This window comes from Coregonus clupeaformis, chromosome 7 (genome assembly GCF_020615455.1).
Source record: "Coregonus clupeaformis isolate EN_2021a chromosome 7, ASM2061545v1, whole genome shotgun sequence".
In the NCBI taxonomy this organism is placed as follows: Eukaryota; Metazoa; Chordata; class Actinopteri; order Salmoniformes; family Salmonidae; genus Coregonus; species Coregonus clupeaformis.
The window spans coordinates 72,152,946-72,180,204 of record NC_059198.1 but is presented as its reverse complement, the minus strand read 5'-3'; the positions used below and the strand labels follow the sequence as shown (position 1 = coordinate 72,180,204).

Here is a 27,259-nt window from a genome sequence, read left to right as displayed (position 1 = left end):
CTGCTTCTACTCTTCCCTGCATACAGATACAATGTGTTTGCACCGTGCATGATACACACTACACACAAACAAACACTACTCACCGCTTTGCGACTCACTTTAACTCTCACTGTTTAAATCTTACTCTGGGAGCTAATAGCTCTCCACCCCTGCTCAGATCACATCTGATGATAATATTAGCCTACTTCCCACTGGGCACACACTGGTTGAAACAACGTTGTTTCCAAGTCATTTCAATTAAATTACATTGAACCAACGTGGAATAGATGTTGAATTAATATCTGTGCCCAGTGGGTGGACACTGACATTGGCGCTAACATCTCTGGTCATGATTGATGAAGATTAAATTATAATTATAATTATAATTATAATAAAGTGCAACTCCTGTCAAACAGTCATATTACTCAAGAAACATCTATAATGGTTGTACTGACATAACATTTGTTAAAACAAACACAAAAACGTGGGGAGGTAGAGTACCTGTCCACATTTACAAAACAATATTATTTCACTCCCTCAACAAAATAAGCTTAAACTGTACATCTTCTTTCTGCAAAATGAGAAATCATATTTGGTACAATCTACAAAGAACATAAAACTCTTAAAACCAATAAATAAAAAAGAAGCTCAGACCAGCAAGCGGTTAAATACAATCTTCAGGTTCCCTGCGTATCACTGGCTGCCATTGCACCTTGTGTCATCAACTATCATGTACAGAGACTCTCCCCAGAGAAAGGACAGGTGGAGGAAGGGAGTGAGACAGGACCCCTGTAGTAGTACAGTAACATGGGGAGATGATGGAGGATCTACGTTATAACGTGTGTGGAGTGTGTTCTCTCCTGGGGCTGCGTATTGCTGTGTAGTCAGTTCCTTGGACGGGTAAAGGTAGGTCATTTCTTCTTCAAGTGTTATAGGGGGAAACTAAGCCATGCTTTGTGAACTACCGACAAAACTAGGGCAAAAAGCTTTGGACCTGAATATGATATTATCAACACAGATATAGGATACAACACTCTCCTCTCTCGCCAGTGTTTGCATATTGAACTGTACAAAGACTCCCACTCTCTAGCAATCTGTACAAGGTTCTGATAGGGATTTGATATGTTCATCAAAGAATTCATGGCTTTTAAACCCTTCCTCCAACCCCACCCCTGATGTGAAAACCAGCCAATCCAGTATGCTCTTGGGGCCTTGGCTCTGCCTCCGGGGGTACAGACCTTAGGGGAAAGGGGCCAATGACGGGACAGGACACCAGAGTTTCTGTTAGGCCAGCTAACACTACAGTCCATCAACCAACCAGTTTTCGGAAGCGTCACGGACATGTTAGATAGAATGTCTGTAATTTTCAGTGCAAGACATAATGGCTACTTGTATAATTATTATCGTAATTTTTTTCTTCCCATTATGGTAATCCAATTCTGGATACAGCAGTAAAGGGACGTTTCTAAACAGAAGCAGTCATGTGAGCGTGCGTTCTGTAGTCATCTCTGTAGGCCAGAGTGGACCGGACTGAGTTCAGGAGGGTTGTGCTCCTCTCTCTCTCTCTCTCTCTCTCTCTCTCTCTCTCTCTCTCTCTCTCTCTCTCTCTCTCTCTCTCTCTCTCTCTCTCTCTCTCTCTCTCTCTCTCTCTCTCTCTCTCTCTCTCTCTCTCTCTCTCTCTCTCTCTCTCTCTCTCTCTCTCTCTCCCTCTCTCGCTGCATGTGGGTTTGGTAACGTTGTGGTAACGTTAGGAGCCGGATAGGGAAAATGACCCCTGAAAAAGAGAGACTTCCCCCCTCTCCAAACAAGGTTTCTCCTCAGGTCAGAGGTTAGAGGTCAGAGGTGAGGCTCACTCAGTGCCTATAGGTGAGGTTCTAGAGGCCGAAGGGAGAAAAGTGGCGCCCCCTTATGTGTGTGTTTACGCCTGGACTGAGGGAAGGATCCCATGAGATGTGTGACTGAGAAAGAGGGAAAAACAGAGCTACCCCTCCTTTCCCTCTCTCTGGACCTATTCTCCTCCCTCCCCCTCACCACTCCTTAGCTCCCCCCAGGGTCGGAGCTGTGCCTCTGCGGTGTCTGTGAGTCCAGGGGCGTCTGTGGCTCAGGCAGAGAGAGCCTTCGCTGGGTGTCAGGGTCCAGGCCACTCGCCCCTGCCACTGGCCCCAACCCTGAACCTGCCCCCATCCCTGACCCCAACCCTGCCACTGCCCCCATCTCTGCCACTGACCCAGCCCCTAGTTCTAGCTCCAGGCTGCCCAAGCTGCCCAGGTCCAGAGTTAAGCTGCCCAGTCCAGTGGTGGCTCGTCGTGCCTCGGTGGGGCTGACCAGAGGCGAGTCCTGGGGGTGCAGCTGATCAGGGCTGCGGAGAGAGTCACACGACTTGCTGGGGAACTCCTCAAAGTCCTGGGGGTGCGAGATCTGGAGGAGAGATGCAGATGAGGAGGGATTCAGTGAAGATCCTTTTGAGTGTGTCTGTATATGTGTGCGTGTGTATGGACGCAAGTGAGTGTGTGGCCATGTGTATGATTGCATGTGTGTATGAGTGCATGTGTGTACGCATGTATACAGGCATTTTATGTGTCTAGAGGTGTATCTGCCTGCACGTGTCTATCTCCTGTATGTGTGTAGTACCTGTGAGAGGGAGGCCAGTGTCTCACCAGGACCAGGGCCAGGGCCAGGGCCAGGGCCAGGGCCAGGGCCAGGGCCAGGGCCAGGGTAGGGTGAGGCCTGAGAGGGAGACAACACGGTGCTGTAGGCTGGAGGAACCAGGGCCATCTGATGCTGTAGTAGTTGCATGATCGCCCCGATGTCTGTCGACATCCTCGCTTCCAGCCTGAAGAGAGAAACACACGGACATACACACACACACGCATACACACGTCAGAAATGCTGACACCTACCCCGGAGCATCCCCAAAGAAGCATTACTGGCTAATCATGTTACAGTAACTCTCCCAAAACAGATACACAAGCAGGCGTAGCCTCAGCCTTCTAGATAACGTAGGTCTTTGACCTCAATGAGACTTGACAATGGGCACTGACTGGATAAGACCATAAGGGACTACAATAACAGTTCTTCCACTGCGGAGGAGAGGAGAGAAGAGGAGAGAAGAGAAAACAAGAGAAGAGGAGAGGAGAGGAAGATGTCTGTCAGAATCAGACAGATACGTATTAATAATGAGGTAGGGTTAAAGAGAGAGGTGTCAGCTCAGTGCGAACACCAGACCTGGGTACCTCCATTACTCTGACAGGGGACAGACTTGTATCAGACACTGTGGTGCAAGGAGTAATGGAAGCAGCTAGAGTGGACTAGCAGCTGTGCCCTATATTCCCATTTGTACATCTTTTACACACTCTGGTGTCATTCTAACCGTTTGAGGGCTATAGCTAACTATGTCTCTGCCCCTGCCTTTTCCCAGTCCCTGACCTGTCCCTGTCCCTGCTCCGGTCCCTGTCCCTGTTCCTGTCTGTCTCTGTCCCTGTCTGTCTCTGTATGTATCTGTGTCTGTATGTCTCTGTGTCTGTATGTCTCTGTCCCTGTCTGTCTCTGTCTCTGTATGTCTATGTCTCTGTATGTCTCTGTCTCTGTATGTCTCTGTCTCTGTATGTCTCTGTCCCTGTACAGTATGTCTCTGTCTCTGTATGTCTCTGTCTCTGTATGTCTCTGCCGCTGTATGTCTATGTCCCTGTATGTCTCTGTCCCTGTACAGTATGTCTCTGTCTCTGTATGTCTCTGTCCCTGTCTGTCTCTGTTCCTGTCTGTCTCTGTCCCTGTACAGTATGTCTCTGTCTCTGTATGTCTCTGTCTCTGTGTGTCACTGTCCCTATATGTCTCTGTCACTGTCTTTGTATGTCTCTGTCCCTGTATGTCTCTGTCGGTGTATGTCTCTGTCCCTGTATGTCTCTGTCCCTGTCTGTCTCTGCCCGTGTATGTCTCCGTCTCTGTCCATGTCTCTGTTCCTGTCTGTCGCTGTCCCTGTCTGTCTCTGTCCCTGTATGTCTCTGTATGTCTCTGTCCCTGTATGTCTCTGTCCCTGCATGTCTCTGTCCCTGTATGTGTCTGTATGTATCTGTCCCTGTATGTCTCTGTCCCTGTATGTGTCTGTATGTATCTGTCCCTGTCTGTCTCTGTCCCTGTATGTGTCTGTATGTATCTGTCCCTGTCTGTCTCTGTCCCTGTATGTCTCTGTATGTCTCTGTCCCTGTATGTCTCTGTATGTCTCTGTCCCTGTCTGTCTCTGTCCCTGTATGTCTCTGTCCCTGTATGTCTCTGTCCCTGTATGTCTCTGTCCCTGTATATCTCTATACCTGTTAAGTTGTTTCTGCAGCAGGTCCAGTCTGTTCTCCAGCTCGGTGCGCTGCCTGTGGCCGATGCTGTTGAGGGGCGTGTTAAGAGGGGGAGGGTAGGGCAGGCTGCATCGCGGCAGCTCCTGGTACTCACGACTGCCCCGACTCTCACCCCAGAAACTGAAGATGTTGGACACCCCTGAAAATGCTCCTGGTTGGAGGGGAGAGGAAGAAAGAGGTAAAGAACAGGGTAAGATGTCATATTCTATTGTTTTACATTGTTGTGTCCTGGGTTATGTCTGCTATGGAAGTGAACAAGGTGTGTGTGTGTGTATCGTTTGTGTCCACATTGATGCCCAGACCCACCTGTGAGTGCGTTGCAGGTGTTGCCCCCCTTGGGATCCCCCTCTCCCTCGGGAGTGTCGCTGAAGTTCAGGGTGGTGGCCTGAGCCGGGGACATCTCATGCAGAGCCGACGGAGGGGCAGGGCATGTGACCACAGACTCCTCCCCCTCATCACCACTGGAGTGGGAGGACACTGAGTTCAGAGGCCCCTCCTCCTGGTTACTTGCCGCCTCCTCCCGTCTCCGCCGTAATGGTTTATTGGATCTCTCTTTTTTTCTCTCTCCTGCATCTGCGTCATCTGAGAGGAGAAGTTGAGTTGCTGATGATAACTACTTTATTGAGGAAGAATGTACTTATTATGACTGAAATGTGGTTGTCTCATCTAGCTATGAGTAAGTGAATGCACTAACTGTAAGTCGCTCTGGATATGAGCGTCTGCTAAATGACTAACATTTAAGTGTTAGAAACAAGGACAGATGATGACACACTACAAACTTTATTTGTGATGAACAACTAAGTGTGTATGGGAGTCATTGGGTATTAGGGGTTTTCTTCTGGGCACCACAGAGAAAATAATATGTTTTGTTCTCATGAACAGAGATGAAGGAGTGAAAGGGAATGTGGTGGTTACCCTTCTCTGTCCGGCGCCGGAATGATAGTTTGCGTCTGCGCAGTTTGTTGAATCCTATACAGTCTGAGTTGTCACTTTCTGGAGAGCCAGGAATCATATTGGTCTGCAGGGATTAACAAAGAAAACATCTCGAAAAATCACATACTGATGTTAGAGGGCTTATATAGTATCAATGCGTAAATAGATCTTCCATAGGGATGCACAATGGAATTAATTCACCAATTAATTCATGAATTCACCCATTTGCATTCATACATTAATATTTGAATATAAATTTTTATGGTCTTGACTTTTCTTGAGGAAGTTCGGATATGAGGAAAAGTCATTGCAATCAAAGGGCAGAGGTCACACTCACATCCCGGAGGTTAAATGTGATCTCCAGGTTCATCCAGAAGTGGTCGGAGAACTCAGGGTACATGTCTAACACCTCCAGGACGTCCTCTCTGTGGATCTTATGGAGGTCACAGTAGGTCAGAGCTCTCACATCGGCGTTGGACTTCCCAGCTCGCCCGTAAAGGTTGATGGGCTCGCCAAAGATGTCATTCTTCCCTGTGAGTAAAGAGAGGACATTTTTACATACAGTACATCGAAAAATGCTAATGTTTTACAGTGCTATGGTATTACTGGAAAGTTACATGGCAAATTTACATATTTGAATAACTCAAAATGGTACATAGCAGTGCTGAAATAGCATTTCACCCATCTCGACTGCCCAGAGTTTGAAGCTGCATGAGGTATAAATTGGGTCATATTGTTGCCCAGTAGATGGCAGTGTTGGCCTATATATTATCTATGCTGGGGAGAATTGTCTTTGAAAGTCTGTATATCTTATTTGCCCATCTCTGACCATCTATGAGTTTCCCTAGCACATCATATCTGAATATACCAAATTCAGTTTGTTCTTCAATTATTTCCCCTTTGGCTTGGTACTTGCTACACTAGCAACAGTAGACCCTATAGAGTGACAGTAGACCCTATAGTCTTTCATTTGGTAGCCTATATACATGCTAGACTAGCTGTAGAACCTGTACTATTTGGGTTGATACATGCTACACTAATAGTAGCTCCTATCCTCTATCATCCTCACCCAAGATGGCCACCACCACGTCGCCTCGGAGGATCTCGATGGAGCCGCGGGAGATGAAGTAGATGGCGGTGAGCACGTCGCCGGCGTGCACCAGGGTGTCGCCGGGCGGGGCGTGGGTGGTCTTGAACTTCATGGCCAGGGCTCGCAGGCAGCCCTTAGTGGAGCCCTTGAAGGCTTTGCAGTTCTCCAGGAGGGTACGGTTGAGGTGGAGGCAGATGTCAGCCTGGAGACACTCTGGGAACCCCTTCAACACCTGGTAGCAGGGGAGAGAGGGCGGGGGGGAGAGAGAGAGGGGGATAGAGAGATATATAGAGTCTATGACAAACAGTGTAGATGCCACTGCTATCTTTGAACAACAAACATTAAACCAATTCTGTGAAAAATTTAGTTTCCTGATATGTAGTGCCAACGTAAATATTTAACCAAAACAATTACAATATTTTATCAGCAATCTGCCTTAGTAATACTTTCACTTGTAAGGCTGCAGCTCTACCTATGTAGTTATAACGATTCCTACGAATCTTTTAAATGATTTTCCCCTCTAGGAAGGGGCTTCCCCCAATTTCATTTCAGAGAAAAGAGTGGGAGTTTTTCTATGTGTGACTCTGGGACAAAGCTGTCAGACCAGATTAACGTCTAGAAAATACCCCCTCATCTTGATCCGACAACTCTCTCATTAATGCCACGGAAGTTCAAGGCCGACCCCGGTACCGCAGCCATTGTTAGCAGAAAACAGGATCCCCATTATAGTGAATAGAAAAATGCCGATCTTCGTGGTCAATCTTCATGTAAAACAAAAAAGAAGACAATCATGGTACCAATAATTAATTCTAATACACCAGATGTATGTCCTTGAACTGATTATTTTAAAATCGCACACAGAAAGAACGATAATTTAGTTGCTAATGGCAGCCTGCAGTACCCAGGTCAGCCTTCAACTTGAGTTATTCAATGAGAGGGGGCAGCACTGAGCTAGCCTGCAACGTCACTTCCTGGAGTAGCACAAACTGTGCATGTTGTCTCCATGAGACGCCATCTTAACCAACTTCATTTGTTTTCAATGCGCTATTGAGTCTTCACATAGGAATGAATGGTGTCACGTGATCAATGGCTTTGTCCATTCATATATACAGTCATTGGTCCATCTCTACCCAGCCCAGACAGACAAACTGTTACGGACATGGCAGCCACATTTCCTCATCATCAGTGGTGTAAAGTACTTAAGTAAAAATACTTAAAAATACTACTTAAGTAGTTTTTGGGGTATCTGTAACTTTACTTTACTATTTATATTTTTGACTACTTTTACTTTTACTTCACTACATTCCTAAAGAATTTGATGTACTTTTTACTCCATACATTTACCCTGACAACCAAAAGTACTCGTTACATTTTGAATGCTTAGCAGGACAGGAAAATGGACTAATTCACACACTTATCAAGAAAACCTCCCTGGTCATCCCTACTGCCTCTGATCTGGCGGACTCACTAAACACATGCTTCGTTAATAAATGATGTCTGAGTGTTGGAGCGTGCCCCTGGTTATCCTTAAATAAAAATAAACAAATAAAATGGTGCCGTCTGGTTTGCTTAATATAAGGAATTTTAAATTATTTATACTTTTACATTTGATACTTAAGTATATTTAAAACCAAATACTTTTAGACTTTTACTCAATTAGGATTTGACTGAGTGACTTTCACTTTTACTTGAGTCATTTTCTATTAAGGTATCTTTACTTTTACTCAAGTATGACAATTGGATTCTTTTTTCACCACAGCTCATCATTAACGACTGACCTTCAGTCAGACAGACATGAGGCCGGGGCTACATCACAACGACCACTATAATCACTACAACAAACATTTGACTAATCCAACATACTTCAGTGGACTCTCAACCTAACATAATGAGGAAGTTGAGTTAACAAGCGACTCGGCTTGTTTGTTTCCTCTGTATCTTTTACATTTAATAAGTCAAAAACACAGGATTTAAAGGGGCAATCTGCTGTTGCTTAATCCATTGTTGTACTTAATGAAATGTACCCATTGATTCTTGAACAATACAGTGCATTCAGAAAGCATTCAGACCCCTTTTTTTTCCACATTTTGTTACGTTACAGCCTTATTCTAAAATTGATTAAATATTTATTTATTCCTCATCAATCTACACACAATACCCCATAATGACAAAGCGAAAACAGGTTTTTAGAAATTTTAGCAAATTTATAAAATATCAAAAACAGAAATACATTATTTACATAAGTAATAAGCTCAGGTGCATCCTGTTTCCATTGATCATCCTTGTGTCACGGTTTCGGCCGAGGCTGCTCCTCCTCCTGGTTCGGGCAGGCATCGGCGGTCGTCGTCCCCGGAGTACTAGCTGCCACCGATCTATGTTTCATGTTCGTTTGGTTTGGTCTTGATGTTGTACACCTGTGTCTAGTTAGTCCTCATTAGTGTTCTATTTAAGTCTCGTTGGGTGTGTCTGTGTTTGTGTGTGATTGTTCCTGTCGTATGGTTGCTTGTCGATTTCCTTATTCGCTCGGTTGAGCTTTACTCCACTGTGTTGGAGCGTTTTACGCACCTGTGTAGTGCGCCTTTTGTTTGTCGCCTACGTGCGTAGTTTCGCCTTCGGGCAAGTTTGTTCTGTTTTCCTTGTTGGATATTCCACTAAAGTATTTTGGACTATACTTCGGTGTCCTGCGCTTGATTCCACCACTACACCCACCTACAGCATTTATGACACCTTGATATGTTTCTACAACTTCATTGGAGTCCACCTGTGGTAAATTCAATTGATTGGACATGATTTGGAAAGGAACACACCTGTCTATATACGGTCCCACAGTTGACAGTGCATGTCAGAGCAAAAACCAAGCCATGAGGTCGAAGGAATTGTCCGTAGAGCTCTGAGACAGGATTGTGTCGAGGCACAGATCTGGGGAAGGGTACTAAAACATTTCTGCAGCATTTAAGGTCCCCAAGAACACAGTGGCCTCAATCATTCTTAAATGGAAGAAGTTTGGAACCACCAAGACTTCCTAGAGCTGGCCGCCCGGCCAAACTGAGCAATCGGGAGAGAAAGGCCTTGAGGTGACCAATAACTCGATGGTCACTCTGACAGAGCTCCAGAGTTCCTCTGTGGAGATGGGAGAACCTTCCAGAAGGAAAACCATCTCTGCAGCACTCCACCAATCAGGCCTTTATGGCAGAGTGGCCAGACGGAAGCCACTCCTCAGTAAAAGGCACATTACAGCCCGCTTGGAGTTTGCCAAAAGGCACCTAAAGGACTCTCAAACCATGAGAAACAAGATTCTCTGGTCTGATGAAACCAAGATTGAACTCTTTGGCCTGAATGCCAAGCATCACGTCTGGAGGAAACCTGACACCATCCCTACGGTGAAGCATGGTGGTGGCAGCATCATGCTGTGGGAATGTTTTTCAGCGGCAGGGACTGGGAGACTAGTCAGGATCGAGGGAAAGATGAACAGAGCAAAATACAGAGAGATCCTTGATGGAAACCTGCTCCAGAGCGTTCAGGACCTCAGTCTGGGGCGAAGGTACACCTTCTAACAGGACAACGACCCTAAGCACACAAGACAACGCAGGAGTGGCTTCGGGACAAGTCTCTGAATGTCCTTGAGTGGCCCAGCCAGAGCCTGAACTTGAAGCTGATCGAACATCTCTGGAGAGACCTGAAAATAACTGTGCAGCGACACCCATTCCAACCTGACAGAGCATGAGAGGATCTGCAGAGAAGAATGGGAGAAACTCCCCAAATACAGGTGTGCCAAGCTTGTAGCGTCATACCCAAGAAGACTTGAGGCTGTAATCGCTGCCAATGATGCTTCAACAAAGTATTGAGTAAAGGTTCAGGATACTTATGTAAATGTAATATTTCCTTTTTTTATGTGTAATAAATGTGCAAGAAATTCTAAAAACCTGTTTTTGCTTTGTCATTATGGGGTATTGTGTCTAGATTGATGATGGGGGAAAAAAACTATTTAATCAATTTTAGAAAAAGGCTGTAACGTAACAAAATGTGGAAAAAGTCAAGGGGTCTGAATACTTTCCGAATGCACTGTATAACCTATAAATGCCTCATGAGCTTAGTTCAACTGTTGTACCCCATCAGAACCCAAAATATAACCTTGTTTCACTCCAATGTTTGTAAACAAAGTAAATGTAAACAAACACTATATACCCTCAAACCATGGTTAAAACTATAATTTTGATATCATGGATGGTCAGTCCTTGCATCCATAGCTCTCAATGAATTTCTCCAGTCGTATTGTTCAAGTGTTGATTGCCGCTTTAAGACGGAGAATTTGAATTTCGTGTTGGGAATTTTGTTCCTAAATTGCGTAATATATTTACATTTGAATCATTTAGAAGACATTATGTAATAAGTCAATAGTTACATCTTAAATAATGTTGGAGAGAGTGTAGGCTCAGTCCTAGGGAGAGAGAGGAGTTGATTGGAGGATTATTACTAATTTGTTTAGTTCAACTGGTGCATGTCTTTAAAAGACTGTGCTGAAAATATACTGTGTGTGTGTATGACTCATATCATTCATGTACAGTATGTCAGGAATGGCCACCTTGCGAGCAAAACATTTTAGCAGCCCCCCTCATGACAGCAAAGTTTTAAAGTTCATTTCCTGCATTTTGCCATGAGGAGGAGATAAGATTTTGCAATTGTATAACTCATTTCATGCAATTCTACTGATTTTGCCATGGGGCAGAGAGAAAAATTAGCAGTTTTACAGCTAATTTCCTGCAATTCTACACATTTTGCCATAGGGTGGAGGCAAATGTTAACAGTTGTTAATATGATAACAGATGATCAATGGGCCCCACCCCGGTCGGTAATTCGACCATGCATACTACAAGTTTAGATAGCTGGCCGCTAGACTAACTTACCAATATAAAACATTTTAGCTGACATGGACTAATTGAGTGACTGCTGATGCACAACCACATTTCAAAATTGCACCTTGTGTATTCTATTACTAAGTTGAGACCCTGACTGAGTTCCTAAAAAAGTGACCCATCCCTGATGTATGTGTTTACGTATATGCACTGTGTTGATGTCAATGTGCTGTGTGTATCTTTATGTGTATGTACTGTGTGTGTGGGTGTGTGTATGTATCTCACTCACAGCGTTCATGTCGATACCGTTAGTGTAGGACCAGGCATGTTGGAAATACTCCTCCAACCGCTGCCTCAGTGGGTTGGGGATCTGGTGGAACCGGATGAACTCTCGGACCCGCAGCATTTGGGTGTGGTACCTCGCTGTACCCGAATACAACCTCTGGATGATGGCCGACACATTCCCAAAGATACTGGCATACATCAGCGCTGTAGGGGTGAGAGGAGAGAAGAGAGTTAGGATTTTGTGAATAGAATACTACTGCTGTCTACTACACATTGGGCACTGTGAGTTGAGCAAACGTTCAACGTTATGGTATCTCAGGTGTGTGTGTGTGTATATTTATGTGTGCATGCATGTGTGTGACTGTATGTGCCATAGCCACTGCATGCCCTCCCATTATAGGCCCAGAGAGTAGATCTCTCCTAAACAAGGGCAGCTAGGAATCACCCCTCACCTCTTTCCCTCCCATAGTGTGACTGTGAAGCTGCGAGGTGATGGATCTGGTGCTGTGTCAGTCCCATACTGCTCATTCATCTTCACCAGAGGCCCAGTCAGAGCCTAAGGGAGTCCTGCTAGCTAGTAGCTACTACCACAGCCACAGACCATTGCCGTACTGGGATTCTACCAGCCTGGACCATCGATTGACCTCCCAACCTCCCATACAGTTTACAGTGAGACCTCACTACCATCGTATGGTCTGACGTCTAGGGTCTATACTTCTGAGAGATGAGATCTATATACATGTTGGATGGCTGTAAAGTCAAGGCGTAAGTGATGAATAATCATCTCCATATGTGTGTTAACTCTGCAGAGATCTGTAATGAAATCTGGTCATTATCGTTATAGCTTTCTGCCTGCTCCATATTGATCGTTAGCGCGCGCGCGTGTGTGAGAGTGTCTGCAGGCAAACACGATGAAGGAAATTGTTTCATGGAGAGGAAGATACTTTGATAAGCGTATTTATATTAAAAAGATATTAGCTGATGTCGTACTAGGAAATATTTAGCTAATATATTAAGACATTAAATTATAAATGGCTTGATTAAATCCAGTTTCATTAGAAAAAGTACTTAATTGCATATTTTACAAGAAAACATTTTGACCTTGTGTTAATACTGTCAGACTCGTAACTGCATAATAATCATCATCATCCACTTAATGTTGTAATGTGACAGAATCCTCTCTGCACTCCCGACGCTGCAGAACTGAGTGGGATCTGCTTGGTGAGGCAGAAAAATTAAACAGTCACATCCACACAATCCTTTTTTAGACATAAAACCGTCATCTTAACCCTAACACTAAACCTGTTTTTATCCCACATTTCCATTCAGTGTTAGCAGCTACCAAGATAGCAAACACTGCAACAAAACAAGGAACAAATTAAATTTGAGCAGAAGTAGAACCCCCCCCCCCGTACTTACATCCGATAAGCATGACGCAGATGGAGAAGATCTTCTCAGAGTTGGTGTTGGGGGAGACGTTGCCAAAGCCCACGCTGGTCAGACTGGAGAAGGTAAAGTAGAGTGCCGTCACGTACTTGTCATTTATGGAGGGGCCCGAGCCCGGCACCGTGTCATTGTAGTGTTTCCCCAAAGATTCGCCCAGCGTGTGGAGCCAGCCAATGCTGCCGTTGCGCTCCACGCTGCCGATGGCGTACCAGATGCACGCCAGCCAGTGGGCGATAAGGGCGAATGTGCACATGAGCAGGAAGAGGACGGCGGCGCCATACTCCGAGTAGCGGTCCAGCTTCCTCGCCACGCGCACCAGCCGCAGGAGGCGGGCCGTCTTCAGCAGGCCTATCAGAGTGGTCGTCTGGCAGGAGAGAGGAGAAATGGTTTGTTTAGTGTCCGATCTTACCTTGTCAGGGCCCGTGTTGCAGGCTTTTGCTCCAGCCAAGCTGTAACACAGCTCATTCATCTCATATTATTAGTTGACTGGTTGAATCAGGTGTGTGACTGCTTGACTGGAACAAAAGTCTGGACCCACACTGGCCTTCTGCAGATAAGGTTGGACACCCCTGATTTAGGAGGTTGGTTCAAAGTTTTAAAGCTTTATTGTCCATTTAGGATAAACAACCTTACTGAACTGTACAGAACGTGCGAGTCATCCTCTGCCCTAGACTTGTAACCAATCCCAATCCCTCAGCAGCAGTTAAATCCACTCTATTATACACTGTGTTGTTGGTTGGTTCAGTTCCGTTCCCATCCATTACACTTGTCTTAAGGAGCCCCCACTGCATCAATACAGCAAATAAATAAGGTCCAGATTACTTCCCTACTTGGCAGAAAACCTAGTTTCTCACTTTGCAATACATTTTTGTCCTCTTCTGGGGAAAATGTCCACTTCCTTGGCTTACTGGCCACTTCAGGTTCAATTAATTAAACACTGGCAAGAAGGTTGAAAGTACAACCTTTCACAGTTGTTTTTTCTGCTCCACAGCCTTCGAGGGGATATCCCTTACTTTTAGTTAATTGGAGGTCCATAAATTATGGAGTCCTCAAAGGGAGATTTTACTTTGGAGGTCCCAAAAGCTCAATGCAAATAGTTTTCATTGGTCCTTATTGATTTTCTATAGGCCACTGTATCTAACCACCCTTAAATACAGAATCAAACCTTTAAATTCAAGATTCAACCACAGTTCTTTAGGCATCGAGTAAAAAAAGTACACTGTAGGCCTTAAGTAGGCCATCATAACATCTGACAATCCTCATAACCCAAGATGCATTCCAACACACAATAGTCCTCACAAAATTCCTTTACCCACAATGCCCTTCCCCTCACCTCCTCTCCGCTGCGGTAGATGAGTAGGTCGAAGGGGATGGCCGCCACCATGTCAATGAGGAACCAGCCCTTGAAATAGTGGACCGCTATCCTTAGCGGGGCGCTGACCACCTCGTCGTTAGTGTTGACGTACGTCGTCCTGAAGTTAATGACGATGTCCACGATGAACATGATGTCCACGATTAGGTCGACCACGTTGAGCGGCGAGCACGAGTAGCCACAGTTCACCATAGCCGCCTCCTCGTGGTCGTTGAGGAGGAAGGCGGCGGAGTAGGGGGTCAAGATAGCCGTGTAGATGACCAACAGCAGGATGAGCCAGTCCCACACCGCCTTGAAGGGGCTGTAGTGGAGAACGGTCCACTTGTGGATGCGAGGTGCCTGGAGCTTGTACTCTGGCAGGACGTCGGCACCCAGTGACAGCACCTGGTGGGAGAGAAAAAGGGGAGGTGTAAGACTTTCTGATCAGGTAGTTGGGTCAATATGATAGAAAGAAAGAAAGAAAGAAAGAAAGAAAGAAAGAAAGAAAGAAAGAAAGAAAGAAAGAAAGAAAGAAAGAAAGAAAGAAAGAAAGAAAGAAAGAAAGGGGCAGGGAAGGACAATATGAACGTTTCCCCAAAACCTCACAATATCGCCTCACAACGCCTCTGTGACCCTGTATAAGGTAGCATGGAATACACAGGAGTTCCTTGGATCACATGTGCTGTATTTCTGGGAGGGGAAACAACAACGTTTCACAATTACAGCAATGTTCAGTGTCCAGTGAGGCTGAAGGAAGCTGTTGTGATAGGAAGGACTCTCCTAAGGTAACCCCTGAAGCAGAATGGAACAAACGCTCAAACCCGCATACACGCACATGAACACACACACATGCACATTAACAGTCAAATTCATAGCCAGAGCATGCAGTTCCAGTGGATTGGATTCGTTTCAGTAATGTATTCCAACTCCAGTCAGCAGCAATGAAAAATTAAACTAATCACAATGAGAGAGTCATTTCCCCTGGTCTCCCAGAATTAAACAGTAGTTAATCACACAGCCAGGATGGTGTGTTGAACTGATTAGTAATAATGGAACACAGACATAACTCAGTACATCTCCCACTCACGACCCAACGTCTTAACAGACAGCACTGCCTCAATAACACTGCTAGGCTATATCATAACAAGGGCATGATGCTGTGAATAGAATAATAGCATTTCTGTTACACTTATTATATACTATGTCACATAACATCTTAGCTACTATACAGGTATAGTGTATTCAGTTGAAATAGGGCATTAAAATAAAGCTTTACTACCTCTTGTCTGCACTGGTTGGTCTGACCTTCCATTTCCCAGGTCAGGTAGAACAGCCTCCCTGCCTTGAACACACACATCCCCAGGAGAGGACAGATTGACAGACGTTCTCTAACCATCTGCACAAGCATACTGCAACAGTATACACTTGCAGCTAGCTGAACACACACACAAGCTGCTTTGACAGTGTCTCATGTCACTCGCACAGACGCTCTCACACGTGCGCACGTACACAGATTTTAAACCGGCTATACAAATAAGGTTGTAGTATTATCACACGTATCAATGCAAATATGAAGAATTGCACAATTCGACACACACTTGATTCAACTGCTTCAGTGAAAGGTGATAAAAATAAGTAGAAAATGAATGTAAAGAATATTTGTGGTTATTCCTGAAATATAAAGCAGGCTGGCTTCCAGAGACAACACAGTGCGACTTCTGGGTCCTTGCTATGTTCTGTATATTCAAGGCAAAAAAAGTTTGTTAAAAAAGTCAGGCAATCTAAGACAAATATCTATGACTAAGTTCTTAGGGTTGTCGGGCGGGACTGTGAGTAGCTTCTGTGAATGACACAACCAATTGGGTTTGTTGACTGTAAGCCCTGTCACGAGTCACCACTGACATAGAGTGACAGGCAGTGTGTGAGAGTATGGGAGGAGAACATTCTAGACACTGTAAGTGACTTTGAGCTCTCCAGGGCTCAATAAAAAGGCAGAAATTAATATTAGATTTGGTCAGAGAGAGAGAGCATTTTCTCTCTGAGTGTAGCAGTGTGACAAGGCCTGGGGACAACAACAGAGAGAGCTGGATAAACAGTGGGTTGTGTGAGCTCCAGTCCAGCCGACAAGAACAGCTGAGGCCACGGCTGCAGCTCTGAAAAAGCGTGTGCGAGCAAGGAGGCCTACAAACCTGACTCAGTTACACCAGCTCTGTCAGGAGGAATGGGCCAGAATTCACCCAACTTATTTTGGGAAGCTTGTGGAAGGCTACTTTCTCTTTCTTTCTTTCCTTCTCTCCGTCCACACCCAAATACTCAGAGGAATCTGTTCTTACTAATCCAGTGCAGCTGATGGCTCTTTGGCAAGCTGTTCCCATTCCTGTTGTTGTCATTGTTGTAGAAGTACCCAGCAGAGCATGGCCCTTTCACCATAACATCATAACTAGAGATGGGGAACCCTCTTGCTAATGTGGTGGTACAGTATCAGCACTCTGACTATGTATGGAACATCAAAGAAAGTATATGGGCCAATTGGTTAGTTACAGTCCTATATTTACCTGCCTTTGTTTCTTTGGGATTCATTGAAAGAAGCACCACCATGAACTAGTTAATACCCAGGAAGATATGAATTGTGTTGAGGGCTTTGAAGTATCTGAGAAAGACATACAGTTGAAGTCGGAAGTTTACATACACCTTAGCCAAATACATTTAAACTCAGTTTTTCACAATTCTTGACATTTAATCCTAGTAAAAATTCCCTGTCTTAGGTCAGTTAGGATCACCACTTTATTTTAAGAATGTGAAATGTCAGAATAATAGTAGAGAGAATGATTTATTTCAGCTTTTATTTCTTTCATCACATTCCCAGTGGGTCAGAAGTTTACATACACTCAATTCATATTTGGTAGCATTGCCTTTAAATTGTTTAACTTGGGTCAAACGTTTCGGGTAGCCTTCCACAAGCTTCCCAAAATAAGTTGGGTGAATTCTGGCCCATTCCTCCTGACAGAGCTGGTGTAACTGAGTCAGGTTTGTAGGCCTCCTTGCTCGCACACGCTTTTTCAGTTCTGCCCACAAATGTTCTATAGGATTGAGGTCAGGGCTTTGTGATGGCAACTCCAATACCTTGACTTTGTTGTCCTTAAGCCATTTTGCCACAACTTTGGAAGTATGCTTGGGGTCATTGTCCATTTGGAAGACCCATTTGCGACCAAGCTTTAACTTCCTGACTGATGTCTTGAGATGTTGCTTCAATATATCTACATCATTTTCCTTCATCATGATGCCATCTATTTTGTGAAGTGCACCAGTCCTTCCTGCAGCAAAGCACCCCCATAGCATGATGCTGCCACCCCCGTGCTTCACGGTTGGGATGGTGTTCTTCGGCTTGCAAGCACCCCCTTTTTCCTCCAAACATAACGATGGTCATTATGGCCAAACAGTTCTATTTTTGTTTCATCAGACCAGAGGACATTTCTCCAAAAAGTACGATCTTTGTCCCCATGTGCAGTTGCAAACCGTAGTCCATCTTTTTTATGACGGTTTTGGAGCAGTGGCTTCTTCCTTGCTGAGCGGCCTTTCAGGTTATGTCGATGTAGGACTAGTTTTACTGTGGATATAGATACTTTTGTACCTGTTATCTCCAGCATCTTCACAAGGTCCTTTGCTGTTGTTCTGGGATTGATTTGCACTTTTCGCACCCAAGTATGTTCATCTCTAGGAGACAGAACGCGTCTCCTTCCTGAGCGCTATGACGGCTGCGTGGTCCCATGGTGTTTATACTTGCGTACTATTGTTTGTACAGGTGAACGTGGTACCTTCAGGCGTTTGGAAATTGCTGCCAAGGATGAACCAGACTTGTGGAGGTCTACCATTTTTTTCTGAGGTATTGGCTGATTTCTTTTGATTTTCCCATGATGTCAAGCAAAGAGGCACTGAGTTTGAAGGCAGGCCTTGAAATACATCCACAGGTACACCTCCAATTGACTCAATTGTAAATTAGCCTATCAGAAGCTTCTAAAGCCATGACATCATTTTCTGGAATTTTCCAAGCTGTTTAAAGGCACAGTCAACTTAGTGTATGTAAACTTCTGACCCACTGGAATTGTGATACAGTGAATTATAAGTGAAATAATCTGTCTGTAAACAATTGTTGGAAAAATCACTTGTGTCATGCACAAAGTAGATGTCCTAACCGACATGCCAAAACTATAGTTTGTTAACAAGAAATGTGAGGAGTGGTTGAAAAACGAGTTTGAATGACTCCAACCTAAGTGTATGTAAACTTCCAACTTCAACTGTAACACATTATTACCTTTGTAGATACAAGGTTGACACCACCTGTAAAAGGCCTGTAAAAAATACAGTGTGGTCTCATTCCACAATAACATTTTGTATCTGCCGTCTATAACACACCATGTTGTCTTGCCCTCAGGTTGATTCAGTGTGGCACCTGTACCCAGAATGCTCCTCTCACTCAGATAGTGGCGATATTTCCAGCTGAGCGTGTCAGACAGAAAGACAGACAGGCGGGCTGGGGGCGTTCAGGGTGAGGGCCTGATTCACTGGCAGGTCGCCTTTGGGGGTCCATGGACACGTACGTCAGGTGCTCAGCTGAACAGTGTTCAGTTATTGTGTTGGGAAGGCAGGTGCTGTGCTAGACTGCAGGTAGTGCATCATGCAGAGGGCCTGTGTGTGTTTGTGTGTGTGTATGTTTGTATGTGTGTGTTTGTGTGTGTGTATGTTTGTATGTGTGTATGTGTGTATGTGTGTGTCTGTGTGTATGTGTGAGGCCTATAATTCACAGTGTGTTGGCGCTTCTCTATGGAGCTGAGACATGTCAGGTCCAATGTTTCTGAGCTTGACAGGCACTGGGGGTTTCTATCATGCCGCCCACTGACTAATACAAAGGCAGATGGTATTGTTTATGTCATGGTTGCAGTGAAACGTGCACGTCATAGCAACTTCAGGCAACTTTGCTTGTAACAAAAGTCCATCATCTCTGGGGGTGGAGGCAGACATTGGAAGACTTACTCAATAGGACAACCACATGACTAGCCTGGGTGCCAGTCTGTTTCTTCTCTCTTGCCAACTCCTTATGGAATTGTCATGTCATGTTTGGCATTTTTTGACAATTGAGTAGGTAAAAGCACAAACAGATCTGGGACAAGGCTACCACATGAGGTAAAGGAGTTTTAAACCAGGTAGTCCCGACAAGAGAGTGATAAGATACAGTACCCTTTAGAATCAATGGTTCATCTACATTAGTTTGGCCGTGTTAACTCTAACGCACATCTTCCTAGTGATCTTCATAAGCATATTAGAGGTTTGGGGCTAAAGTAAGCATGGCTGCTTCAGTGAGCCTTCAAGTTCAATTGAAAAATTGGGAAGACTTTTAGCTGTAGGCTGATTAGTGAGTGCATCTGGTCTATATATAAAACAGTAACAAAAACATAAACCCAGTATATACTGCAGGGTCATGAAGAGAGGTCAGACGGAAGCAATGAAATCATCCGCTCTTAGCCTTGGTAAGTCAATGACTCAGTGAGGCATGAGGTTGAACAGGGGTGAGAAACTGGGGTGATGCTGAATAGGGGTGAGAAGTAGCGGTGAGTATGAGTGAGTATGAGTGAGATGGGTGGAGAGCAGGGGTGAGGCATAGGGGGTCAGGTACAGGGTTGAGGAGCAGGGGTGGAGAGCAGGGGTAGAGAGCAGGGGTGGACAGCATGCGTGGTGAGCAGGTGTGGAGGACAGGTGTGGGGTATAGGGGTGAGGTACAGGGGTGGAGAGCAGGCGTGGAGAGCAGGTGTGGAGGACAGGTGTGGGGTATAGGGGTGAGGTACAGGGGTGGAGAGCAGGCGTGGAGAGCAGGTGTGGAGGACAGGTGTGGGGTATAGGGGTGAGGTACAGGGGTGGAGAGCAGGCGTGGGGTATAGGGGGTGAGGAGTAGGGGTGGAGAGCTATTAGCTCCCAGAGTAAGATTTAAACAGTGAGAGTTAAAGTGAGTTGCAAAGCGGTAAGTAGTGTTTGTTTGTGTGTAGTGTGTATCATGCACAGTGCAAACACATTGTATCTGTATGCAGGGAAGAGTAGAAGCAGGTGAGGTAGCTAGAGGAGGCAAAACAGTATTTTTATCAACAGTTTTTATCAACATTTGCACCTCCAACTGAAGTGATGAGTAATGAATGATACATTACTGTCTATATATATATAGAAAAACGTAATCACTATGACGTGTCTGTCAGATGCACGCAGGCATGCAGGCAAGCGCACATGCAGTTCAGTGCCGCACCCTTCTCCAGTGAGCCTCCCCTCCCAAAGGACTTAATGGGTTATTTTTTGTGATGTGTGTGAAACCAAACAGCTTTCTCAAAAAACATCCCCAGAGGAACACGACAACTGCAGATGTCAAAAAACATGTCTACATTTCACAGATATCACAAAAGCTACATTTGAGGATAACAACCAAGGTTGTAGTGCTGCCGGGGCACGGGGGAGCGCCACTCCCTCACCTTTTTCAATTTGAGAATACACAGAGCTGGTAAAACTATTTCCGGAAAATGTATTCTGATACATTCTAAATTAATTATATTTAATTACCACAAAAATTCCATGAAAAACGATCGAATGACATACCAAATAAATATGTATAGCAGCTTAGAGGTAGGTAAGTGGTGGTTTGTTCCCTGTCTTCTCTCTGGCGGTGGCGAGAATGATGAAGAACTGTAGGCTATGTGTGTGCACTGCAGAGGCCGGTCGGAGGCTTACCACTTTGGCCAATCAGAACGTTGAAAAAAAATCTAAATTCACCATGTGTCTGCCTTGATGTTCATAAAACTCCACGGATCCCCTCTCTACTCTTGCACAGTGGAACCCAGAACGATATGTGGCCACATGGTTACGACGACACCGTTCTTCCGAGGACACCCAAACCAGTGGCCACCGCAAAGTTGCCAAGGAGCCTGATCCTCTCTGGAAGTTGCTATAGCCCTGCTTGGGATATTTAGCTTATATTGGCTATTGGTTGAGACGCAGGGCCCGTTCTAGCTTGATATGTCAGGGTGGGAAATGTGATTTGGGACAAGTTGGAGGTAATAATGCATTTACGTTATAGTTTATTGAGATGCATGAATACACCTCACCAAAAGCTTGATTCTATGGTTGTTTTAAAACAAATTTCCTGCAATTTTACATAGTAATGATTTATGTTCACTACTTGGTCAATTGATTTTATACCATGTTTAATCCATGCAAATAAATTATATGAATTGATAGTTCACCTCTCTGTTTTATTTTATTCTGTAATATGGTATATTGTAAACATGTGTTCAAGCTAATCAAATCAAAGTTTATTTATGATACAGCGTGTAAACTACACAATACAATGAAATGCCTACTCACAATAAAGATCTCCTTGCAATCAGTGCAATGATATTAAGCTATATGTAGCCTATTTGTATGTACATTAGGCTATAGCCTACAAATAGCTACATACCATGTTGTCATAAGCCTATTAAGCTATTCTGCAAATTATTATTGTTTGTTCCTGAACTAGCCGAATAGGCAGCGCTATCCTTCAGCTATCCTTCAGCTCCACAAGTTGGTTCAACTTCATTAACATCATTGCGCGATCCTGGCGGTGCACTTTCAGAACCACGAAGAGGGCTCCAATCGTTTAAAATAACACTCATCAAGATCTATTGCCTACGTCTAAAATTCCTATTCATCACTTATTATTATTATTATTATTATTATTAATACAAATATAATATTATCACATCTCACAATGGTGCACGTTTAGTAAAGTTAGATCAAAGCTGAATCAATGTCTTGCAAGATCACATAATGATTAATGAGTATTTTACATAATAGAACCGAATATAATAGCATAGCATAGTAGGCCTATAACGTTACTGTTACAGCAAAAACACCTGATTTCTAATTAGATTTTAGTATGTTTAGCTGAAGCTGAATAGTCACTTTTTTTCTCATGCGCAATAACACAACAGAACGCGCCACTAGGCAGGATATATGCTTTGACTGAAACAAAATACAAGAAAGACTAATAGTTTGTTAACACCATCTGCTCTAATTCGCTCACGAAACAGTAATTGAAGAAGATCTAAATGCATAGTCTATTCCCATGAAACTGATTGAGATCAATCAAATGACTGGCATGCAGATGCAGTTTCACCAGTAAAACATGAACAATTGTCATTCCCGATTGACAGTGATGATGGCCTATTTTGAAATGAGGTATGCCTAACTTGGTGTTACAAGGTATTAAAAATAGAAAATGTTCTTGAGACAATATGTGTGGGCATAGGTGTCACGCCCTGGCTCTGGGGACTATGTTATGTTGAGCCAGGGTATGTAAGTCTATGTTTGTATATCTATGTGGGCCTGAGTGACTCCCAATCAGAGGCAACGAGTGTCAGCTGGTTGTCTCTGATTGGGAGCCATATTTAACTATCGGTCTTTTCACTTTGTGTTGTGGTTTCTTGTTCCGTTAAGGTTTGTTCGTGTTGTAACCTTAGACGTCACGCATCGTTGGTTATTGTTTTGATCGTGTGATCAGTTAATAAATATATATTATGTTCACCTTCAACGCTGCGCATTGGTCCTCTCTCGTAGACGATCGTGACAATAGGCAGATGTTGCAATTGGAGGATGCATTTTATGCATATTCTATATAATGATATTCAATAGGCTTCATCTGTTGGTACAAACTTCAATTGAGGAAATTATTATATATATATATTTTTTTTCGCTCCCTCACCTATAAAAATAGCACTACACCACTGACAACAACACTTCTGAAATGTTACTTTGTTGTAATGTATCTGAAGTAGTCAGTAACTATGATAAAAGACAGTCAGTAAGGATTTCAGATACTGTCTACAACAAACCATGTGAAAGGTTTAATGTACTCAAGTGCCTCTTTCAGACATCCTTGAGTTAAAGCAACCCTAAGATATGAAACACAGTTTCCTCCTAATAGCGCTGATATCGAGACATAAAATTGATGACCGGGTCAAGCCTTGAGGTACGGAACAACTAATTCTATTACAAAATTGCTGAAAGGAACTCAAGATCAAAATATTGATTGAACATGTCAACTTGAATTAAGGTGATGTCCAAGGAAAGGGTAAAAAGGGACAGAGCAGAGACTGTCCAGTAATGAAGGCATCTACAACTTCTTAGAGCTCAAATAAAAAGTCCTCTTCCTCTTGATGAAACAAAACAAGCCCAGTGTCGGACATCTTGGCAAACCCAAGATACTTTATGCTGTCAGGGGTCAATATCAAATATAGATTTCACATGTTTTTTTCTCTTACCTCTTGGTGTGAGCGCTGTGCCGGCGCTAGGATCAAAGGATGGCTGGCTAGGGGTTGTAAAGCAGGGGGCCGTTGTGTATGTATGCTTTGTACGTGTGTGTGTATGTTTTTTGCATGTGTGAACGTGTACAGTATGTGTGTTTGTGTGTATCTATATGCATGTGTGTGTGTGTGACATAACAAGGCTACAGGCTCATAACGCCGCATCCCCTCGGTCTAAAAGCCAAACATATTGAAATATTAAACATAATAGGAAGGGCCTTCTCACCCAGGAGAATGGTCCCCTCTTCAAACAGCTCTGCCGTCATCAACTCAGCCCCTGCATGGCGTTCACTACTTTCATGGCTCTTGTTCTTTCTCTGCTCTTAGTGGCTGGCCGTCTGGCCATGGAAAGAGCTAGCAGGACCAGCAGGCAGAGCAAGGTGGAATCCTCCATTTATGTACTGTAACTTCTGAGAACCCTTTGAATTGTAGTGTACCTGATGCATATGGTTTCATGGTGGCATTCATTTAACGCTGTCATGATACAGGGAAGGTCTCTCTGTATTGAGGAGAGAAACTAACAAGGGTCATTGGTTAGCTTACTGTAGCCTCTACATGAATGCTGAATTCCAAACTGACTCTAAGCGCCTACTCCCTACGTACCACAGGAGGCTGCTTAGGGGAGGACGGCTCATAATAATGGCTGGAATGGAGTGAATGGAATGGTATCAAACATCTGGAACCCATGTTTGATGTGTTTGATACGGTTCCATTAATTCCGTTCCAGCCATTACTATGAGCCCGTCCTCCCCAATTAATGTGCCACCAGCCACCTTTGCCAGATATCTAGGAGTGGCTAGGGAGTAGGTGCTAGTAGTGATACGAGGGCTGACTCATAACCCGCAGTCCCCGCGGTTATATTTAGGGTAATTAAATATTGTGTGGATGAAGGGCAGGCGGGTTGAATAAAGAGAAAACAATACCTTAAAAAATCCATAAATGTATCATTCTTGTGTAATTTATATCTATAGGCTACATTGAGGTTGTTCTTTCCTTATTTAAGGCTATCTGGCATTAGTGCGTAAACCTAAGATTTAGGGCCTAACTGTTTGCGCGCCAAATAGCCTACATGCCAATCGCCAAATGCTTTTGGCAACAGACAAAAGGGACAATGTCGGAGTTTAATTCAATAAGAGAAAATCTGTGAAATAGGGAGTTGAAAATAAAGAGAAGGAGGGCCAGAAAAGTAATGTTTGTGAAAGATTTGGTGAAGTGGTAAAAGAGGGTGATAGCAGTGTTATGTGTGATGATTGTGAGGCACTACACAAATTCGATAGTCACAAGACCGGGACTTCAAATAGGCCTATGGCACGTCAAGGGAACTGTAGCCTACTGTTCAGTTGGGTTAAATGGAAACTAAAATCTGGACACTGACAGTAGGTCTATAACCACTCACATAGCCTTAATATGAACTCCTGCAGAATTAAGTATTTCTTGCAGTAAAATGATAAACCAAATGTAGGTTACAGTTTGACTTGGGAACAGGAGTGGAGAAATAGGCTATGATTTCTTTCTTTCAGCATCTTGAGAGAATGCATATGTGCAGTAGAGGTGCTACCAAGTGGTGTAAAGTACTTAAGTAAAAATACTAATTAAGTAGTTGTTTGGGGTATCTGTACTTTACTTTACTATTTATATTTTTTGACAACTTTTACTTTTACTCCACTTCATTCCTAAAGAAAATAATGCACTTTTTACTCCTTACATTTTCCCTGACACCCAAAAGTACTCTTTACATTTTAGATGCTTAGCAGGACAGGAAAATTGTTGTCACGCCCTGGCTCTGGGGACTCTTAAATGTTGAGCCAGGGTGTGGATTTTCATTGTTTAGTTTTCTATGTTTTTGTTCTAGATCGTGTTTTTTGATCTATGTTGGCCAGGGTGGTTCCCAATCAGAGACAGCTGTAGCTCGTTGTCTCTGATTGGGGACCATACTTAGGCAGCCTGTTGGCACCAGTTAGTGTGTGGGATCTTGATCCGTAAAGGTTTGTTGTGTTATAACCTCAGGACTTCACGTATCGTTTGTTTGTTGTTTTTGTCGTTAAGTACGTTAAATAAAAGTATGTACGCTTATCACGCTGCGCCTTGGTCCGTGTCTTCAGTCAACGATCGTGACAATTGTCTAATTCACGCACTTATCAAGAGAACATCCCTGGTCATCCCTACTGCCTCTGATCTGGCAGACTCACTAAACACAAATGCTTAGTTTGTAAATTATGTCTGAGTGTTGAAGTGTGCCCCTGGCTATCCGTAAATTTTTTTTTTTTTAAACAAGAAAATCGTGCAGTCTCGTTTGCTTAATATAAGTAATTTGAAATGATTTATAGTTTTACTTTTGATACTTAAGTATATTTAAAACCAAATACTTTTATACTTTTACTCAAGTAGTATTTTACTGGGTGACTTTCACTTCCACGTGAGTCATTTACTTTTAAGGTATCTTTACTTTTACTCAAGTATGACAATTTTGTACTTTTTCCCACCACTGGTGCTATCTTTATCAGCATCATAAAAGCTGATTGTGATGAGTGTGATGGAAGGAGTCAGGCGCAGGAGGGTAATCACCGAATACAGAGTTTATTCCTTCGAGGACACACAAATGCGCTCAAATAGCGATCACCGGCACAGGGGAAACTCTCATTCCTGGCAAATACACTGTAATGGTAGAATCCAATAATACATAGGCACAGGGGAAAATCTACCCTGGCAACAAAATGTACGAGTAGCTCCACCGAGCTACACTACTCTCACAAATAACAATCACCCACAAGGACAGGGGGGCAGAGGGAACACTTATACACAGACTAATGAGGGGATTAGAACCAGGTGTGTGTGATTGACAAGACAAGACAAAGGTGATGATGATTGGGGCGGCAGTGGTTAGTAAGCTGGTGACGACGAACGCCGAAGCCTGCCCGAACAAGGAGGGGAGTCAGCCTCGGCCGAAGTCGTGACACGGATAAAAACATGTTGGTTCATTTTCACAGCTTTCCATTTCCTTACAACCGGTTTTGCACAGAAATTAATTCCCATTTCTTTTTAGTTATTACATTTCATCCCCGGTCCCTAAACGTCTTTGCTCCGCGAAAGAAATAGAGATGACAGAGAAAACTTTACCGATGCCAATTAGATTTAATCAATAATTCTATCGATTTATGAAATTATTCTGGTGAGCAAGGGTTAATTTAGTCTTCTAGGGCAACATATAATGACAGAAGAGAAGCTGCATATATTGTAGGCTATCTAATTATAGACAAGTTGACTAACAAATAGCCTACCAAAATGTCAGAAATGTGCCTTCCAAAATGTTGGAAATAAGCAGAAACATCTAAATCAGGCATAAAAAAAATCCTACACCCCTGTAAAATAAATCGTTCCGCCATCTCTGACTGTAGTTTACAACGCATTTTCAATATTAGCGGGTTAGGGTCGGGTGCGGGCCTCAGATTTTCACTTTATCACATATAGTCAGGTGGTTGCGGATGGGTTATTAGCAATTACGGGAGGGTGCAGGTGAAAAACAGCTGACCTGCGCACCACTAGGGGCTAGGGATCGATTTGGCATTCAGTGTGTCTGTCAATGGAGACTACAAGGGCAG

General features: G+C 43.8%; 1 protein-coding gene across 1 annotated transcript in view; it reads right to left on the bottom strand.

The window, feature by feature from the left end:
- Nucleotides 1-1,665: 1,665 nt before the first annotated feature.
- The window catches only part of kcnh2b (potassium voltage-gated channel, subfamily H (eag-related), member 2b), a 291,614-nt gene continuing 266,020 nt past the window's right edge, over nucleotides 1,666-27,259 (bottom strand). The window contains exons 6-15 of the mRNA XM_045221514.1: nucleotides 14,254-14,688; nucleotides 12,906-13,296; nucleotides 11,491-11,690; nucleotides 6,328-6,580; nucleotides 5,596-5,789; nucleotides 5,241-5,343; nucleotides 4,632-4,907; nucleotides 4,287-4,476; nucleotides 2,611-2,812; nucleotides 1,666-2,397 (exon numbers count right to left, since the gene is read on the bottom strand). Of these exons, the coding sequence (XP_045077449.1) occupies nucleotides 2,017-2,397; nucleotides 2,611-2,812; nucleotides 4,287-4,476; nucleotides 4,632-4,907; nucleotides 5,241-5,343; nucleotides 5,596-5,789; nucleotides 6,328-6,580; nucleotides 11,491-11,690; nucleotides 12,906-13,296; nucleotides 14,254-14,688 (2,625 nt within the window). The 3' untranslated portion in view covers nucleotides 1,666-2,016. The remainder of the gene's footprint in view (nucleotides 2,398-2,610; nucleotides 2,813-4,286; nucleotides 4,477-4,631; nucleotides 4,908-5,240; nucleotides 5,344-5,595; nucleotides 5,790-6,327; nucleotides 6,581-11,490; nucleotides 11,691-12,905; nucleotides 13,297-14,253; nucleotides 14,689-27,259) is intronic.